The sequence below is a fragment of the Lampetra planeri genome, chromosome 2 (genome assembly GCF_965212315.1).
Source record: "Lampetra planeri chromosome 2, kcLamPlan1.2.h2, whole genome shotgun sequence".
NCBI classification, from domain to species: Eukaryota; Metazoa; Chordata; class Hyperoartia; order Petromyzontiformes; family Petromyzontidae; genus Lampetra; species Lampetra planeri.
The window spans coordinates 8,259,528-8,279,754 of record NC_136108.1 but is presented as its reverse complement, the minus strand read 5'-3'; the positions used below and the strand labels follow the sequence as shown (position 1 = coordinate 8,279,754).

Here is a 20,227-nt window from a genome sequence, read left to right as displayed (position 1 = left end):
TGTTTTCTGCTGCGATTTCTTACGTTGCCCACTATACTTCGTTAATTGTTTTACGTTTTTCAAGATGCTGCCACTGAGTTTTAAATTCCAAGTCAGAGAAACAACTCTGCTTACACAAGTAGAAATGTCTCACTCAATGTGTCTTAACCACATTTGGGGAAAAAATAATAAAGACGTACGTATGTACTGATGTTAAGTGGGATGCATCTTGTATGTTTTTAGCATTCTTTTTTACAATTACTTTCATTTGGCTAGACAGTACTTTTCACACATTCCACATTTAGTGTGATTTTCGCAACGGTCTACTTTTGTAGAAGCCTTTCATCCATCCACTGCTGGATGACCTTGTCCCCTCGCCCTGTCGTTCATGGGAGTTATTTGACCATACAGGAATTTACCACGCTATGTCAACTTGCGCTATGTAAACTCACACAGTTATTGGCACGTCATGATGCTGCTGCTGATGATTTGCGTCAAATAGCCCGGAACGTGGGAGGGCCGCTACGTAGTCGCATCGTGACCTCGTATGACACCGACTGCCGGTCATGTTTGCTATGTCCAGCATAAGACGCCAGGGGGCATCAGAGGACCGAACAAGGCACATTTTCGGGTCTAGTTACGAAGATTCAATATTTTCATGAATACTGTATTTTGTATTTTACGTTGTCCTTAAACTTTTTAGTGTGGATGGGAGAGGAGATTTAAAAATAAAAATGTTTTATGTCAAACTCAACAGGGCGCGACAATATTGCACTCGTTGAGAGTCCACTGAGACGAGAAGTCGCTTGAGAAGGGAGGCATTGGTCAACAAGTGAAAGCAACAACATTGCAGGTTTTTTATGTTCATTTTATTTTACCAGGTAAGACCCACTGAGCTATTTGGCTCTTTTTCAGAGGCGACTTGATCACAAATGATGGCTCAACGAAGTGGCTCATGTTCATATGTATAGCAGCCAAATACACTCGACGTACGTTTCTCGTTTTCACCGAAGCGCACACGGCTAAGAGCTCTCTGAGGGGGGGTAAAGTTGCTCGTTAGCATTATAAACATTGGCAAAGTCAGACAGATTCGTGCAGAAAACTAGATTCAGGTTAATAAATGAATGTATTAAAATACTTTCCAAAAGGAAAGTTCCACAAATGTCATTTGAAATAATTTCACTCCCAATCTTTTTGAGATTGAAAAATGACGCTTGCTTAGAAAACAGAACCTCGCTGTTGTTAAGAGAAATGTTTTCCACTGTATGTTCCACACGAGGGTACACAGAAACCGCGTTGTTATATCGCTTGGGATCACCGCGTAGCCTAGGGTGACTATAGGGGGGATGGGAGCATGCCGACCCCTTTTCAACCACGACCAAATTTAACCCGGGCAAATAAAGAATGAAGCCCATAACTAAGCTTGAGTTGTGTGTATGCTGGTCGTGCACATAGAGATCACAAGGGCCTCTCTCTCCCAATATTCACTGAGTTCTCTGTGACGATAATGTTGCGGTGTTTGGGTAAACTTCACATTAGTTCAGCTGGTAGAGGGGACACACGAAGGGCAGGGAATTCCTTGACCCGTATCACGCCTCCACAATATTGTGTTGACCAAGGGTTTTTTCTGTTGTTCACGTTCACAAATAGCCCTTATTCATCCTCAACATATGCCCAAATCACGTCGAAACACACTCGATCTGAGAAACTAAGCAGGTCTGAGCCTGGTTAGTACTTGGATGGGTGACCACCAGGGCTTGCCAGATGTAGCAGGCGTGTAACTGCGAGATGGCCAGAAGATGTCAGTGCCAAGTGTCGCCCCCTCCAATGCGTGATTGAGTTTATCCCGCTTCTACAGTTTCCTCCCACACGAAGCCACACACGCAATATAATTGGCCAAACATCCCAATCAATGCAGGCATCTCCGAGGTTTAAGAGTGAAGTGACCTTTGTGATCCACCGCTCGACGAAGGCCCTCACCACGACGCGTCAACTCGATAGAGTTGTTTGACCATACTTCACCACGCTAGTCAGTGTGAGTCGGTGAGGTGAGGGGCGTCGAGAGACACTGAACTGATTCGGATCACACTCGCCACTTTGATGTTAGCCGTAGCCTGGAATTGAACTCTCACAGCCGATTTCATAGCGCAATGCGCTAACACACTGCGCAACCGCGCCTCCCCTGATCTACAGTGCAGTTCTTACAGATCCTTATGTTGGTCTCCAAAATAAATAATTTAGGACGCAGGGAACGAGAAAGGGGTAAAAATAATATTCTTGAAATGTCCTGCAAGTAGATACATATCTTCCAATTATTATCAAGAGGCGCCTGCATGTAGTAACACAGTAACATCTAGACACTTAGTACATGTCCCACATTTCGAATCGCAGGGTTCCGCGGACAGTGCTCTTAGCAAGCCCCATATTAAGGCCAGAGTGACATACGTGGCCAGCGCCCCACGCCCGATCGCCTTTGTATCCCCAGTGCTTCCGTTGACATGCATGGTAGCGCGTGTCAGCTTCGTGGTGTCATTATTCGCGCGACATCTAGTGGCCGGGTAGGGTCACACGTAAACCCATTCAGGTGCAAGGAATACCAAGAGGGAAGACATCGATTGTGAAGTCACGCACGCTTTCCCACACATTTGTCGTGCGGTTAAGAATCCACATCGATCGGCTAATCCGTGAACGAAACCTAAACGTCACTGGGAAATAATTATGTTTAGTCCAGGGGTCGGCATCCCCCGCGGCTTTTTAAAGACGGCTTCCGTGACGTTATTCACATGGATTGCGGCTCTTAAAATATTGAGATGTTTTTACCGAATTAAAAAAAAGGCTCTTTTTGTTATTTTGGTTGCCGACCCATGGGTTAGTACATCGACCTATTAACCTTTTAAGTAAATACGCGGGCAATTATCCTTCCAATATCTGTCCCTCCACGTAAAAAACTGTATTTTTATGTTTTATTACATATCTCATCAGTTACGCGAACGTCTTCCTCTGCATAATTCCAGCAGCGTTAGCGTAATACAAACACTGGACCGGTTTTGACATTCAGTGTCTCATGAGCGGTCAGGTTTGCGTAAACCAATGCTTTTAAACTTCCAGCTGTTTACAGGGCAAGTGACCCTCTCTATTAGATTTCAGACGCTAATTATTATTTTGTGTCCTGTGCCGAGTTAGACTTTTATAATTAACCAACAGCATTTGTTCAAGCCCCTATAGTTCCAAAAATGCGAATACAATACGTTTGAGTATTTCGACCTATCGACCTACCGGCCTTCCAAAGACGTTGTGTGTTTATCAGCAGCCGGAGCCGTTCCTTGGGCGCTACGAATCGGGGCGACCGCCCCGGGCCCCGAGCTTTGGGGGCCCGCGCTTCGACATCACGGTGTCAGATGTAATTCTGCCGGTTTAGTTTGAAGGCGTTGGGGGGCCCCACCAGTTGGATTTGCCCCGAGTCCCAGCACCCCCCCCACCCCCCTATGGACGGCCCTGCCAGCGGCATTCGTTTAAATAAACTCTGTGTCGGTTTCACCTTTTCGAGGGTTCATCAGCAGTCAGCCGTACGCAGTTCGCGTGATGCAACGCTTAATTCCCATGTTATTTGGAGCATAGGTTGGGTATATGTGCATGGTAATGACATGGGTTGAATAAATGATGTAATTTAGAGTCCTTTCGTCAATCCGCTGTTGAGTGAGGGCCTCATCACGCCGTGTCGGCCATGGGGATTTTGCTTTGACCACGTTGGTCAAGTGAGAGTGATGTTCGCTGGGAATTTAACTGAGTTCACCGGGTTCACAGCGCAGCGCACTCGAACCACTGCGCCAGGCATTGCACTAAACAAGGAAATAGCGAATCAGCTGCAACTATTTATAATACTGCGCTTCGATATTGCAAGCATGCAACAAAACAACCCTATCGGCATTGCACATGTACATTATTCATGCGTGCTTATACGTATGAACACGATATTATGTGCACGTGTATGTACACTGTATGATGTATGTAGAGCGTACATAATCAGAATCTTTATCTCGGAGGAATCCGATGAGCTATGAAGCTCTTTTTCACAGATGTCCCGTAGGGGCGGGTGGTCGTGGTGTTCTAATATCACCTACCAGTGATGTTAGCAGTGGCAGGGAATCGAACTCGGGTTAGCTGGATTCTCGTAGCAGTGCGCTAACCACTTTGCCACCGCTCCCCACAAACAGCCCACTGACAGAACAAAGACAAAGATTCACCTATAGCCTCAACAAACTGTACAGTATAGGGGCAAGTGCTGTCAGCGAGCACCTATTAAGGCCGGCACGGCACACAAGGGGGTGGGTGGACAGCAACACGCCCGACCGCCTTTGTCTCCCCGGTGACGATTTTCACACACAGCACTCATTTGAGGCCGAGTTGACCTCGGGGAGGCCCAGGACCGATTCACACACAGAACACACACACACTCAAAAAAGGAATCGGAAACACGCACCAACAACCCACTCACAGCCACCCACGCTTAAATGTGACAGCCTTTCAAAATCATTCAATCCACAGACGGCCCCATTCACTCAGACTCACGCAATCACACCGCCACAGCACACACGCATTCACTCACAGAAACTTACTCACACTCTTACAGTGAGTGACAGGGCCATATACACGAATTCATTCACACACACACATTCACTCGCACTCGCACAAACTTACAGCAGCCTGAGCAGACCGCTGTGGGGCAAGTGCTGTTAGCGAGGGAGCGCCCACTGGCAAGGCGGGCGGGTGGCACATGGCACACAACCCAACCCCCTGCCCACGTGACACTCGCTACGAGGGTGGGGGTTGGTGGAGGGGTGGTGGACGGGTGGGGGCGTGGTGACGGGTGGGGGTGAAGGGGTGGTGGAGGGTGGGGGGGTGGTGGCGGGTGGGGGTGGAGGGGTGGTGGAGGGGTGGGGGGGTGGTGACGGGTGGGGGTGGAGGGGTGGTGGCGGGTGGGGGTGGAGGGGTGGGGGGGTGGTGACGGGTGGGGGTGGAGGGGTGGTGGAGGGGTGGAGGGGTGGTGGCGGGTGGGGGCGGGTGGGGGTGGAGGGGTGGTGGAGGTTGGGGTGTGGGTGGAGGGGTGGGGAGTTAGGGGGGCAGGGGAGGGGCTCCGCGGGGGGCGGTGGTGGGTGGGGGTTGTCGCTCCTGCCCACACGCGGTGACGTCGGCGCGGTCTCGCCCAGCAACCCCGCGGGGTTGAGGTGCTGCGACTCGGCGGCCGTGGGTGCCGGACACGCGGCGGAGAGACAGGAGGAGGAGGAGGCGGGAGGAGGAGGAGGCGTGAGATCGACACGTGTCGGAGAGCCGGGCAGCAAGACGCGTGGAAGGCACTGCGCTGGAGAGGATGAGTTCAGTCTAAACACCGACAAAGTGGTGTGTTGAGGATCGTGAGTGTGTACAGTGGGTAATAGCAGTCGACCTGCTCTCCTAACAACTTACGATCGCCGTTGAATACCATCAATCATCGCCAGGCACCTGCGCTGCTACCAAGTTACCAGCAGGGATATACCATCAGCAGCAGCAGCAGCTACCATCGCTGCTGTAATTCCAGCACTCCTCTACCACCACCAGCAGCAGCCACTTCTCCGGTCAAAGTTACCTTCAGTTTTTGTTGTTTTGTACCATCGCCGTCATCATGAACATCATCAGCAGCATCATCAGCAGCAGCCGTCACCTGCTCAAGAGTCGGTAGGGGAATGGTCCCCTAGGAAGGGGGGTCCACAGCTGCTGCTGCTGATTGCGCAAAGCTGATCTGCGGAATAAAACCCCGAGCCTGGGTCACTCAACTCATGCTGCTACTGCTACTCTAAGAGACTGTTTCAGTAAAACATTCCACGCAGGGTCATCAGAAGACGGACTTTGTGGATACGATACAACGCCTCCACCTGCTTCTTGCCGGCTGCGTTCTCCAACACCTGGATTTACAGTGCTGGTGGTTGTGGTGGTTGTGGTTTAAGACTCTGGCAGTCATCGCAGGAGTCTTGGTTGTTCCACATCACCACCACCACCACCGTGTTTTCCGTGGCTCTGTCTCTTCCGAGGCTGATGCCGATGAGAATCTTCATTAGGCAGGGGGGGTGGTGTGGGTGTTGATTCACGATTTGCCGGTGCCTGCTCCGATCTGCTTCTCCAGCATCACTTGGTGGCGTTGTTGATTGGTCTTGGTGAGAGCGTGGGGACCTTGGGCGGAGTTTATATCAACACAATTGTTTGGAAACTTCGGGGCCACGGGGCAAGAGAATCAAGGAGGGTTTCGTAGAGAGGTGGAACGTCCCAACACCAGAGAGAGAGAGCTATAGAGAGAGAGACCGGCGTTGTGGAGGAGCGTACACGTGGTGGAGTTGAAAGAGTGGCAAGGAGGGGTCAGGGGTGTCGGTGGAGAGTGGAGGAGGAGGAATTGGGGTGGAAGAGTTGGGTGGTAAAGGAGGGCCTCTGTAGATGGTAGACTGTAGATTGTAGACTGTAGATTGTAGAGTGTAGACTGTAGAGTGTAGACTGTAGAGTGTGAATTGTAGATTGTAGACTGTAGAGTGTAGACTGTAGAGTGTGGACTGTAGACTGTAGAGTGTGAATTGTAGATTGTAGACTGTAGAGTGTAGACTGTAGAGTGTAGACTGTAGAGTGTGAATTGTAGATTGTGGACTGTAGATTGTGGACTGTAGAGTGTAGGTTGTGGACTGTGGATTGTAGACTGTAGGTTGTGGACTGTAGAGCAAGAAGCGCTGGACCTGCACCATGGACCGAACGAGGGGTGGTCGACCTGGCGCAGTCTCGGCCGCGATCCGAGAGGAGATCCAGCGCTTTGAGGGCGTCCACCCCAACATCTACGCCTTGTACCACCTCCTGGAGCAGGTGCGGGACCCGCAGCTTCAGCTGCAGCTGCGCGAGAGAGTCATCAGCATCGAAGGTGAGCGAGCCGCATGGCACCACCCCCCCCATCCATCCACTCAGCCACGTGCAGGAGGAGGATGAGGTGCGTGCACGCATGGAGAGTCATCTTGCCAAATTCGCTGCTGGATGAGTGGCTTCTCATCTGTTGTTACGGACAGGCTTTTGTCAATCAACGCCTTGCCAGGAGGGGAAATTTGACCATATTTCACCACCCTGGTCGATTTAGGGGGTTAAGTGAAGATGTCTGCGTAATGCCATTCGGGTTTGGTAAAATCCACCTGCTTGAACTTAGGGTCGTTCAGTAATTGCAGTGTACGGTCAACAGGAGTTGATGCATTTCATTAATACGGTGAAAAATGGGTCTCGCCAGGGCAACGTGGAATTTCCAGCAAACACCTACGGAACCAACGAGAACACTGTGTGTGTAGGAGCGTGTACGGGGAAGCGGCAGTGTAGTGGTTAACGCACTGACGATTATCTGGACCGGTCCTGGGCCACCCCTAGGTTGACTCGGCCTCAAATGAGTACCTGGTGCCGTGCGTAAAAACATCGTCGCTGGGGAGACAAAGGCGGCCGGGCGTGGTGCTGGCTACCCCGGCCTTCATAGGTGCTGCTCGCTAACAGCACTTGCCCCAACAGCCCGTTAAGGCTGCACGGGGGATCTTTGTCTTTGTGTGCGGGGGGGAGCCCGGCCACCCGAGTTCGACTCCCGCTCTTCCAACACCAAGTGACGAGTATCTGCACCGGTCCTAGGCCTCCCCCTAGATCGACTCAGCCTCAAACGTTGGGCCAACGTTGGCCTGTTCGCTGGGTACGCGTACTTCTTCGTTTTGGCGTCTGCGTGTCGGGGTGGGTGGTAGAGCACGTTGACACAAATCAAGTGAATTCGTTACCTTTGGAGGTGGGTGGGGGGCACATCATCCCGTCTATGGCTTGTTGTGGTCACGTTGTGATCGCGAACTCTTAATTTAAGAGTGGACCACGACATCGTCGCTGCTGCTGTAGCTGGTGAAATGCTTCGTCGTCGTATTTTTTTGGCCGTAGCTTCACGTCGAGGTGGAGTTTGATCATCTGTGAGATCATCTGTGAGATCATCTGTGAGATCATCTGTGAGATCATCTGTGTGAGCATCTGTGAGATCATCTGTTTGATCATCTGTGAGATCATCTGTGAGATCATCTGTTTGATCATCTGTGAGATCATCTGTGTGATCATCTGTGAGATCATCTGTGAGATAATCTGTGTGATCATCTGTTTGATCATATGTGTGAACATCTGTTTGATCATCTGTGAGAGCATCTGTGTGATCATCTGTGAGATCATCTGTGTGATCATCTGTGAGATCATCTGTGAGATAATCTGTGTGATCATCTGTTTGATCATCTGTGTGAACATCTGTTTGATCATCTGTGAGATCATCTGTGTGATCATCTGTGAGATCATCTGTGAGATCATCTGTGAGATCATCTGTTTGATCATCTGTTTGATCATCTGTGAGATCATCTGTGAGATCATCTTTTGCTCATCTCTGATATCATCTGTGAGATCATCTGTGAGATCATCTGTGTGATCATCTGTGTGATTTGTTATCGCCATGACAACTCCGCTGTGCCCGCCTTAGCCTTTTTGCCCCGTGGGCAACATTTTTACCGAAATGCAATTCACACTCTTTTAGCGTGGCATGCGGTTTTGGGTTTTTAATTTACGTACAGTATAGGTGTGCAGTATATATATCTGTAGACAGTAAGTTTTTAAAGGTTTGTACCACAATTGCACTTGCGTTTCCTCAAAATAAAAACTGTATATCCACACAATATATCATGTATATACGTAAAGAGTGCACTGAGTATCGTGTTGTCTTTAGCAAACACGCACACGGCATATATCACCACATGTAAACCATACAAAGGGGGCTGCTTTGGCAGGAGTTCATGTACAGTTGATCCACAGTTGGATGAGGGCCTCTCCAATGCCATTCTGGTCGTGCGGATTTCGTGACCACAGTCCAACGCGAAGTTGGTTGCCCTCTGCTGCCAAACCACGTACAGCTGCAACCTATACCACCTGGTATGCATGGTGGTTGCCCACTCAAGTTCTATCCTGGCAGCGACGTACCGGCTTTAAAGATTAACAACAACACAAATTGTGCAGCTCGTGCATGCCACACGTGCTGTGCTCACACATAGTACCACTGGACCAGCCTTGCTATTGAAATATAACGTGAGCTTATTATGATCTCCAAATCAACACTCAAATCTCTCCGAACAAACACACAAACCCACCACACACATTGCGTCTACACAGACGTAATGCAGGGCGCCCATATGCAAATGACGCGTTGCACTATGTGCGTATGTATAAATGCGTGTACAGAAAATGCATTCAAGAAAACAATTTGAAATGTGCATGTACATACGGTACTCTTCCGGTGTATAGAGTACGCGTGCGACGAGTGACGTGGCCTGCGGGGTTTTTTTTTATCACTTTGCTTCCACGGTTTGGGGACTTTGAAGCTCGATTTAGGGCCACGGTTTTGGGATTGTAAGTCACGTGTGCACCCACCGACTTGTGACCAGCAGCTTGGACCTCACACTGCAACACGTCGCAACTCACCGCATGGCATGCGTATAAAGCGAGACCGTAGCCATGGAGTCAACATTTGGTGGGGACCAAATCTTCCAGCGGGTCTAGGGCCCCCCCCCCCCAGAAAAAAAAATCTAAATTTGAAAACGAATTTCCTGCCTAAAATATTTTAAAAATTCACTGACACATAGGATGGACTTTTTAATTTATTTTTTACAATAATGTCTAATAGTGTATTGTATTACATTGCTCTGTTTGTTCTATTTTTACCTTTTCTTGTTTTATTGTATGTAATGGCAGAGATTATGGATGAATAAAGTACAAACATAATCACAATCATATAAACAGAAATATATTTTATAGGTAAGATATTGGGGGGGGGGGGGGCATTTTGAGCATATTTAATATTGAGGGGGGGGGGGGATGTGTTTTTATGGGTTTTTTTTATTGGGAGGGATGTCCCCCCCCCCCCCAATATATATAATTACGGCCTTGGTATAGAGTGATGTATTCGGACTATTGCGACTACAGTGCTGCTGACACGCGCCATTCGCCACCAATGCGCAGTGACCGGCGTCGTGAAAATTTGCCGCAGGGGGTAACGCAGGGACAGGGTACGGGTCTCATCCAGCAGTTGATAAGCTAAACCTGTACACACATTACGAGGCATGGGAAATGTTGAAAGTCAGAAAATGTAAAAAAACTACTTTCGTCGTTAACACGGCCTTACAGCGCAAGAAAAAATATCCACATTAAATCGGAGACTCTTTCGGGGGGGGGGGGGGGGGTGATTTGTCTATTTTACCAGTTGAAAGGGCACTACTCAGCATGGCTTAAAGCTGAAAGAAGTGAGATGACGGGCAGAGAGACTTGCCGAGTCAATACATCAATGCGCCTTACGTGTGATCTGAAGCAAGGCCATTTCCTTAAGTGCTGGCACTTTCAGCTATATTTTCAGCTGTGAGGCAGTGCTAATGATGAACTTGGCGGCTGAGTTTTTTTTTATGTTTGCTCGTTACACCGCTGCCGATGGAGCCCCTTAAATCGGTATTTTTTTCATGGCTGTGCACTGTATGCATTAAAACAAAAACCTGTCTTATTTGAATGTTGTGTAGGGGACTTGTTGAACGCGACTCGTTTGGAAGGGTGGGTTTTTTTGGGGGTTTCTTGGTTTTTTATGGGGTTTTTTTTTCTTCCCCCCCCCCCAGTGACCACCAGAAATTTGTTGGCCAATGTAACTTGAAGTAGCACAACGTTCGTTATGTGCAGTACCGAGTGGTGTGTGTGTGGCCGTCGATGTCGTTCACCTGTGTAACAGAGCGTGCACAATCCACGTCGGAAGAAGGTGCCCCGAATGCCGTTGATGTATCAGGGTTACAGGATATTGATCTGTACCGGAGGAATCCGATGAGCTATGAAGCTCTATTTAAAGCTTTCGTGAATGCAGGGATTCATCGTCTTGGTTCTTTCGGTAAAGTCACGTAGAAGGAAAATTATAAAATAATAAAAATAAAACATCATAAAATAATTCTCACGACGTTTCGGCCACAACGCAAGCAGCCGTCTTCAGGTGGAGAACAGACTCTGCCTTCTCGACAGACCTGTTCTCCACATGAGGACGGCTGCTTGCGTTGTGGCCGAAACGTCGTGAGAATTATTTTATTATGTTTTATTTTTATTATTTGATTATTTTCCTTTTACGTGACTTTACCGAAAGAACCAAGAAGATGAACTATAAAGCTCTTTTTTTACAGATGTCCAGTCGGGGCGGGTAAGAACGTTACAACAACAAATAGTTCAAAAACACGATGGTAGTGCCAAGTACAAGAAATGTAAACAAATCACCCAAACACGTACAAATAAAACTCAACTATCCTCATCTCACCAAGCAAAGCCCAGCGAGATACTAACTTATTTTTTCAGAAGCGACCTGGCCACAAATTAGAGCTCAACAAAGTGGCCCCTAATTTGGACATTTATAGCACCAAAATAATCTCAATAATCTCAATGCATTTGAAGTCGGTGTGAAAAAGGCTTTCTGTAGTGTGTGTATAATTAATTGGTGACACACACTTCTTAATACTACTCTACACAGTTTCGCATATCAGTACTGTCATGCATGTATCTATATATATTTTAGAACTAATCTTTGTCTCGGACGCAGTTCCACTCAGAGACTAGCAACAACTTTGCAGTACCGTACTGTAGTTGCCACTGGATTTTAAAATGTACAGGTTTTGAATTTAATCAAACAGATAAGGAAATGCACGCCACCTGTCGCGGGTAATTTGATCGAATTGTGTACACTTTGGATTGACTATCAATTTGCTAAAAGGTACAAACATACTGGGGCTACGTGCTTCACGCGTAGCCATTGTTGTGCTGTACTTCTATGCTCCCACGACTATGCACCCCACCTTCACCGACCTGCAATCACCGGCGTGGTGAAGTATGGTCAAACAACCCCCACGACCCACAACAGGTGTGTGGGGAGGACCTGACCCAGCAGTGGCTTGACGACAGAGCTGTACGTGTGCTAAAGATAATAATACAGACTATACTACTAGTAATCATAAAAAAGACAATATCGTAATATTAATAGTAACGCTCATCCATCCATCACGTGCATGTCAAACGCAGTGCAGGAGGGTGGTTAATTCAGCACCACACCCAGCACTTGCAAGTCCAGTTACAGCCTCACACGTACCATCATCCATTTATAGATGCCCCGCCGATTTCAACTTTAGAGACTACTGTATCTTGCAGAGGATAGTATCAAAAGATTGAATGCTCTAATCGCACCGAGATTGGTGGGAATACATATCGAGGCTTTGGTATAACAAGTACTTTTTTTTTCTTCCTATAATTCCACCCTATTGTTTCGTCGGGGTACGAATAGAATGGATCTTCTTGTGTCATCGTATGCAACCTAAGAGTTGTACAAGTTCTACACGGTAGTGCCTTTTTAACTTGCTTGCTTGTCTCTGTATGTTCTAGATTTGAAGCTTTCGCGACTGCAAGGATTCATACTCTTTGTTTTTTTCGGTAAAGTCACGTAGGTAAAACAATCAATAAAATAAATTAAAACAATTAAATTAAATCACTGATTTAATTTAGTTGTTTTCATTTATTTTAATTTAGTTGTTTTCATTTATTTAATTTTATTGATTGTTTTACCTACGTGACTTTACCGAAAAAAACAAAGAGTATGTCTCTATTTAAAGCTTTCGTGACTGCAGGGATTCATCTTCTTGGTTCTTTCGGTAAAGTCACGTAGAAGGGAAATAATAAAATAATAAAAATAAAACATAATAAAATACAATTCTCACGACGTTTCGGCCACAACGCAAGCAGCCGTCCTCAGGTGAAGAACAGGTCTGTCGGAAAGACAGTGTCTGTGATTTAGTGTTTGTGATTCAGACACTGTCTTTCCGACAGACCTGTTCTCCACCTGAGGACGGCTGCTTGCGTTGTGGCCGAAACGTCGTAAGGATAATTTTATTATGTTTTATTTTTATTATTTTATTATTTCACTTCTACGCGACTTTACCGAAAGAACCAAGAAGATGAGTTTGTCTCTGTATGGTGAAGCATTCACGCTCCTCTTCAGGGTCTCTTGGAGAGCAAATCTCACGTTGTTTTACTTTTCAATCCTCGCGGTCTCGGCTAAGACCGTCTGAGCTCTTGGCCATGTCCCCAGCCTAGCGCGCTCAAGATAAGGCTTCATCAGCACATGGCTAAACACGCACACATCACACGAGCTATACATAGATGCATGTCCGTTTTGTTTACATGCACAGAGAGTGGGTATACGTTACACGGTTATGCTTATCGTTACTGGTTACAGCGCAGGTCTTTATTCAGACGGGAAATGGTGTGCAGCATTGTACTGTACGGGATATGAAAACCATGTATATACCCTTGCATGCACATGCTATATCAGTGTTTGCTATTCTCTTGTCATTCATAGTTGTGGGTTTTAATTTGCAGCTTGTTACCAACTTGGCGTCAATGGTGCACGTTCAGCAGCTATCGATGTGAAATGTTGTACTGCTTATTGCATAATTTTATTGGAAAACGTCACTCCGCATGCATCCGATCTCATCAAATCTCAGAACCTGAGCAGAGTTGAGCCTGGAACTTTGGATGGGAGACTGCCAGAGAATGCTAGCTTAGGCTGGAAAATGGCCAGGAGTTGGCAGTGCGGCAATTCATTGTCGAACCTGTCTATGCAGAGGTCTATGTTTCACCGCCTTGTATTTGTAGTGGGTTTTCTCCGGACACTCCAGTTTCCTCTCACATGCCAAACACTCATAAATGGAATTGACCAAACGTCGCAATGGCCGCACCTTCCTGAATCAGAATCTCGAGACTGAGCGAGGCTTTCTGGAGTAAATAAAGGGCATTATTATGATTGTATTCAAATACAACACTGTACGTACATTACAGAAGCTCATAAATGTGTAAAGAAGCATGGACAGATGTATGCTTGGGATTATACACGTACATAAATAGGAGGACATGGATTAGAGTAACTAAAACAGAGGTGAGAGACATGAACTGTTTAGTAAGGTATCGTGCAAATTGGGCTTGAACAGGAACTAACAATGAAGTGGCAACTAAGGGATGGATTGTACCGAAAGGACATCCTCTACGGAGATGGAGTGATGAAATCATCTTGTAGGCAGGTGCTAGGTAGATTGTTACACCCGAAAGAACTGAGAGATGGCGATGGCTTGTGGAGGCCTCAATCTTGTTGTGGATTGATCTTGGTGGATGATGAATTGTCTGTTTGGCTGTTTCATTCCTGTTGTGTACATCACCGAGTTAAAGCCTTCAGTGTTGCCATATATAACCACCCGAGACGTGATGACGTGAGCCCAGTGGCAAATGTTTACAAGGCAGTCACGTGCGCCGCCTGAGGACATTTCTCCGAAAGTCTTTGGGATGCCTGAGTTAGGTTCTCTTGAGTCTTGTGCATTTCCACTGAACCATAAGAATTCTGGGTATGCTTTAGGTCGTCTTTGATAGCGTGTGGTGACCCACAACTCACTACGAACCACCTTGAATAACTTTATTAATACAATGCTGCATTAATTCACTTCTGTTTATGGGGTCACGTGCTCGAGTTTACGGTGTAAGTCAAGTCTACGGGTGTAAACACGTGTGCTTAACCGTGGTCGCGTTGTTTCCACATTCATTGTCGTGTTTTTTTAATGGTCATTTAAAAATGGATATTCATTTAAAGCTGTTCGTGTCGTGGGCGTGATATTTACAGACAGCATGACCGGGCTGCTATTCGCGGCAGTTCAGTGCCACATTTATATCGGAGGGCTTTGGAATTAAACATTTATTTCATGGAATTAAAACACCAGCTGCATGCCTATACAGATCGTCATACGTCGATGGTGATTAATTGTGAGCAGCCAGTAACAGGTATTGCGATTTATGTACCCAAAAGCGGCAGAGTGTACATACATAATGCACATGCATAATGTGTATGCGTTATGAACATACATTATGTACGTTGATTCACTTTGAGTAACCCTACCAATAATGTGAGAGTTCCATTTTAATGTATATGAAAACATTACCCCCCCCCCCCCCGTCTTCGCACCTGATTGGTTCACAAGTGATGACATCACATCCCTCTACTTTAAGACCGAAACAGGAGGATTTCTCCACAACTCTGACTGTCACCTGATGAGGCTGGTTGTTATTACTGGTCAAATGTCACGGTACTCGTCAATGTTGTGGATTTACTCTCTAACACACCGGTGTGCTGAACTAGTAATGCATTGGCATGTTTTGTTTACGTGACAAACCTTACCAATTGGTCGTGTCGGGTGTAATGGGTTTAACGACACATTTATGCGATTTTACCCAAAAAACCTGTTATAAAATACAGTACTGAGACATGACCTATGAGAAATTATATTATGCAGGCCAGCGCTGCTTACACCTTGTGCTGGGTGGGGACATTTGCTACTGGGGGGGGGGTCCCCTTGGGTAGCGAATGAAGGGGTAGAAAACTACAGGCCAGAGAGATAACTGAGACAATGTCATTGTCAGAGAGAGAGACAATCGGACCGGTGTTAAACTTCTTGTCCATCGGCAGAGTCAAAACTGCAAAGGTCAAGACGATGAGCTAATTTGAGCGAAAAACAAAGACCCATTGTAATTAGCAGAAGGGTAATGTGGTCACTTGCTGTTGGCCATTAATGAATGCGTCTCATGAATGAGGCGAGTGTTTTATTCGAGTGCGAGGTTGTGAATGGGCACGGACGAACGCTGGACGTTGATGCAGGCACACAGAGCCGCTTAATGAATTTCGGTTCTTAGTGTTGTAAAACCTGGCATCTAAACCCCATTTACTGACGTGAGCAGAAATTGAGCCCGAACTTTTATTGGCCAACTTCCTGGAATGTCTGTATTTATTTACGGAATGAGTTTATTATTTTTTTAAATGCCCGTGTGGAGGCAATTAAATTGCTTAGAGAAAAGGCTCCCCGTGATGTAAATACACGGCATGAAAGCCCGTGCTTGCTCTTTAAAGAAGGTTTAAACACTAATCTTTATTTCGTTGAGATGAGTATCCAAACTACATCGTGTTCTTGATGCCCATGCTTTAATTCGTAATACATTAACAGCTTTGTATCAGACAGGAAAGACTGATATTCTAGATTTGAAGCTTTCGCGACTGCAAGGATTCATACTCTTTGGTTTTTTCGGTAAAGTCACGTAGGTAAAACAATTAATAAAATAAAACTTCTAAAACTATTTTATTTGATCAATTGTTTTACCTACGTGACTTTACCGAAAAAAACTAAGAGTAAGACTGATATTATCGTGCGGTTGGTAAAGCCGAGCCGAACTCCACATTTTTAAGTTGAAATCATGGCCAGAGTCGAGTCAGCCCCAATCACTACCACCACCGCTGCCATCGACGTCCCACTCGGTTTGATAAAACAAGCCCCACCTAGCTCTCCAATGTTTTTTTCGGGATTTCTGTGTGTTGATGTGCGGCATCACGTCTTGACGTTTCCCTCCGCGTCCTGGGAGCTTCTTCAAGAAACTGAACAACACTCGGAAAAACCTGAAAGCACATCGGAGAGCTTATATGGCAGAACACCGAAAGCCCCCGAGGAAGTTGGAGTTCGACCTGGGGAGGCTGCTGAGAATGCAACGGTGGTTTGCGCCGCAGATAAATGGAACTCCACTATCAGAATCTGAGATTTTTACCGACGTGTCTGAACCTCCAGCGTAATAAATAGTCACTGGCCAATGCTCGTTTTGCCACAGATACACTGACCGCATTGTGCGTTTGAATGAAGGGATCTTCCAGTGACGTAAGTGGATTGCTGCGTGACCTTTTATACAGTTGCCATCAAGACTTTTTAGAACCGCGGGCTCCTCGCCTCTCAGTATTCAACCATCTTATCACGTTTATCAATCAGCAAAGCACATGCGGCATGTAATAATTAGCACTTTATTGGTGAATATGGAAGATTAACTTTGAGGAGTCACAAGAGACTTCTTTGTAAAACTTTATTGCCTAACCTTTCTGGCCTCGAGTGAGTCTACTACGGTTAGGCTGATGTTTACTTTCACCAACCCAACTTGTGTATAAGTCCACAATAGCCGTACTTTGTACTCTGCATGGGTACACCATTTTTATTATCTGCACGTAGGCGAGAATTGATCAGCCCTCGGGTATTTCCACACCTGGCAGTGTGAAAGAAAGGTGTCGTCGACAGATTTTTTTTTCTTTCGGTGAGACTTGCACAAAAACTGTCACTCATTCACTGTGCCATACCGGACACACCTGATCATGGTTACACTTGAGAATTATTTTATTTTCTTGAACACTGTCGAACCCTGACAAAGCACAGTTGCGTATGTATGTTTTTGTAAGGGTGTTACAGCTGAATGACATGACAGACAAAAAAAATGTAAACGTTCCGATGCATTGTACCGCACGTAGGATGGAAAGTGTGGTTAGCAGATGGTGACAGGTTTGTGCAGCAGGTGAAATGGAGTAAGCTCGCACGAGAAAAAAAACCCTGCCTCAGCAACAAACGCTGGGACGCGATGTACGTTGCCCCTAGAGCCGGGCAACTTTTGCAGAAACTGTATCCGATTTCTATGATTCCATCCTGGGCAATTTTAACAATAATTATGGTTGTTGCATGGGCGACTCCCAAGTTTATATCTCCATACATTTGAATTAGATTCGAAGGGGGATCGGCCATTGAAGATTCATGCAATAGAATGGGATTTTATTGCGATTCTATTGGGAATCTAGGTCAGCTACGCTGTGGATGCGCTAAGCTTAGCTTGGCTAAGCATTGTCCATTTTATCTGGCCGGGATGGTGATTCTGGCTGAAATGTCTCTGCCGAGTAAACTCAAATGCGCCATGCTCACCCTTTTGAAAGTGTTATGTTTGAGCTGGGCGTCGCACCCTTTCGCAATGTGATTTTCAGCCAAAGGCAAATTGAAATTGTGACTTCGAAGACCCAGTGGTAATTCCCATGGAGGGCCAGCCGAGAATGTGTATGCCGTTGGACTACTCTTATAGGGACCTGCCGAAATGCCCTTTTAAATTAACTCTGATCAGCATATAATTGATGGTTGAGGTTGGGATGATTAACTCAGTCAATCATCATCCCTCATACATTGATGTGTTTTCGGATTCTGGCTGATTCTGTGCAGTCCCAATGGTAGTTTCCGGTGAATGGAGTGGTCGCAACAGTGGTGCTGTCTTTGGTGGTTTCAGTGGTCTGAGTGGTATTCCCGGTAATCCCCGTAAGCCGGTTGGAAGTCCCATTGGGTTTGGTTGACCTTAGGGTGGTCACTGGGCGTCATGGCACCTCCTTGGGATCAGTGAAAGCCCAGGTCCCATGGGCCTTCCATTCGTGCATGAATGCCACATTTCCACAAATCCCACAAACCCATTTGGAACTGTGATTATATTCTTAAAATCTAACCATGCTCGACACTGCTTAACTTTCCAAGACTTGATGAGATCGGGCACGTTTACAAGTGATTTGGTTTGAGGCAGGTCATGTGTTTCCTGTGATAATCTGCTTGATCGAACAGCCGTTGGTGGAAGCAGTGGTGTCAAAGTCCAAATTTAAACGGAGCGCAAGGAGGGCCAATGAAACTGGATCGCTCTGCAGCCTCATAGCGGACTGAATCCAGAACTGCCACGCTGTAACCGGAGATGAGTGTGAGTGGTAAAAATCCCGCTACCTGACAAACTAGCCCCATAATCATCCCCTTCATCTGTTTGCACCGCCACGGTATGCGTGGAGCGGTTCTGGCGTTGGCACCGTAATACACAGCGGGACATTCCAAGTGTTGCAACGGGTTTTTCTTCTTCTCCAGTTTTGTCCAAAAGTTTGTATGAATCCTACACACCGCTCATTTCGTTAGTTTTTTTGTGTCATGGTTCTTTGGTAATTGGGGGCACACACGTTTTGTTGAGACCACGCGGTTCATGGCAAAAACCCTAAATCGAGAGTTTGTATGGTGTTGAAATCACTCGCTACGTTGTGCTGCAGCCTCCTTACATAACGCAGCGGACACGTTTGTTCTAACGCTAACAACGCATAGCCACATCAAGAAACATCGTCCGACTTCTTAAACGTGTCTGTCATGGAAGACAAAGAACATTATTTATGACCTGAAGTAGATATTTAGATGCAGACAAAAGGCCGAACAGCCTCCGTCTTCTTGCAGGATGTGAAATATAGCATTTCGCAAAGGCTGCATGTATAGTATGTTGAACTTTCCTACTGTAGCCAACCGTGCAAACAAAATATGCTGAAAAAAAAGACTGATGTACCAGTTCGAGTGATGCGCTTTAGGGGTCAAATTCGCGAAACGCACATGGCTCTGTTTGCGTTGCAGAATTCACTCGTCCATCAACTGCATCGAATTTTTTGTTCTCCTGTCGCATGGTTACTTTTTTTTTCAAAAACCACTTCCTCGTTGCATCACGGCATGCCCGCACGTGGCGCGCACCCGCCCGCGATGGTGCCGGCATGTGAGGACCGCGCATTTGCGAGCAGCGCGCGCGTGCGGCGTGCGCACAAATACTGACAGTGATCGTGTTGAACACAGTTGCTGAGCACAGGACTAAATGTGCCCCAGCACTATGTATGTGTGCTGAACTTCTTTCACACCGTACGTAGCCAACCGTGCCCATTGGAGGATATAGCACGGTTGGCTTATCCGTTTACAAGTCACGGTTGGCTTGGAATAGAAACAAGAGTCACACGTTTCTTCAATCGAACAAAGCAGAAAGAGAGGCGTTTTGAGCTGCAGTGGTTGAGATGAAACGGTGTGACCGAGATCTCAGCCGTGGGTGGATGGCTGGAGGAATCACTGAGCGAAGTTCACGGGAAGGGTGGCGGCAGCGATAGGAGAGTCACAAGGAGGCGACCGGCCGCAGGTGTTCTCATCACTGAATTGACTTAGTTGTGTGCTGGATATCATCAATCAACCCGACTTGCTCTATGGTCAATTCTGTACATGTTCAGTGTACAGTACACGACTATCATGGGTTCACATCACCTCTGCAGTCACTAGAGGTGCTCGTAATGCGCCAGATTGTGAAACAAAAATATTTATTTAATAGATTCACAACTAAGAATAGCGACGATTCATTGAATTGGAAGGTCGGGAGGGGGGGGGGGTCAATTGTTCCAGCTGATTAGTGATGCAATGTGAAGGTCTTTTGGGTG

The 20,227-nt window shown here is 46.6% G+C and overlaps 1 protein-coding gene across 2 annotated transcripts in view; it reads left to right on the top strand.

Moving 5' to 3' along the window:
* The first annotated feature begins 5,206 nt into the window (after window positions 1–5,206).
* The window catches only part of LOC144726534 (arf-GAP with GTPase, ANK repeat and PH domain-containing protein 1-like), a 164,702-nt gene continuing 149,681 nt past the window's right edge, over window positions 5,207–20,227 (top strand). For both annotated transcript variants that reach the window (XM_078605342.1, XM_078605341.1), the window contains exon 1: window positions 5,207–6,910. In XM_078605342.1, the coding sequence (XP_078461468.1) occupies window positions 6,739–6,910 (172 nt within the window). In that variant the 5' untranslated portion in view covers window positions 5,207–6,738. The remainder of the gene's footprint in view (window positions 6,911–20,227) is intronic.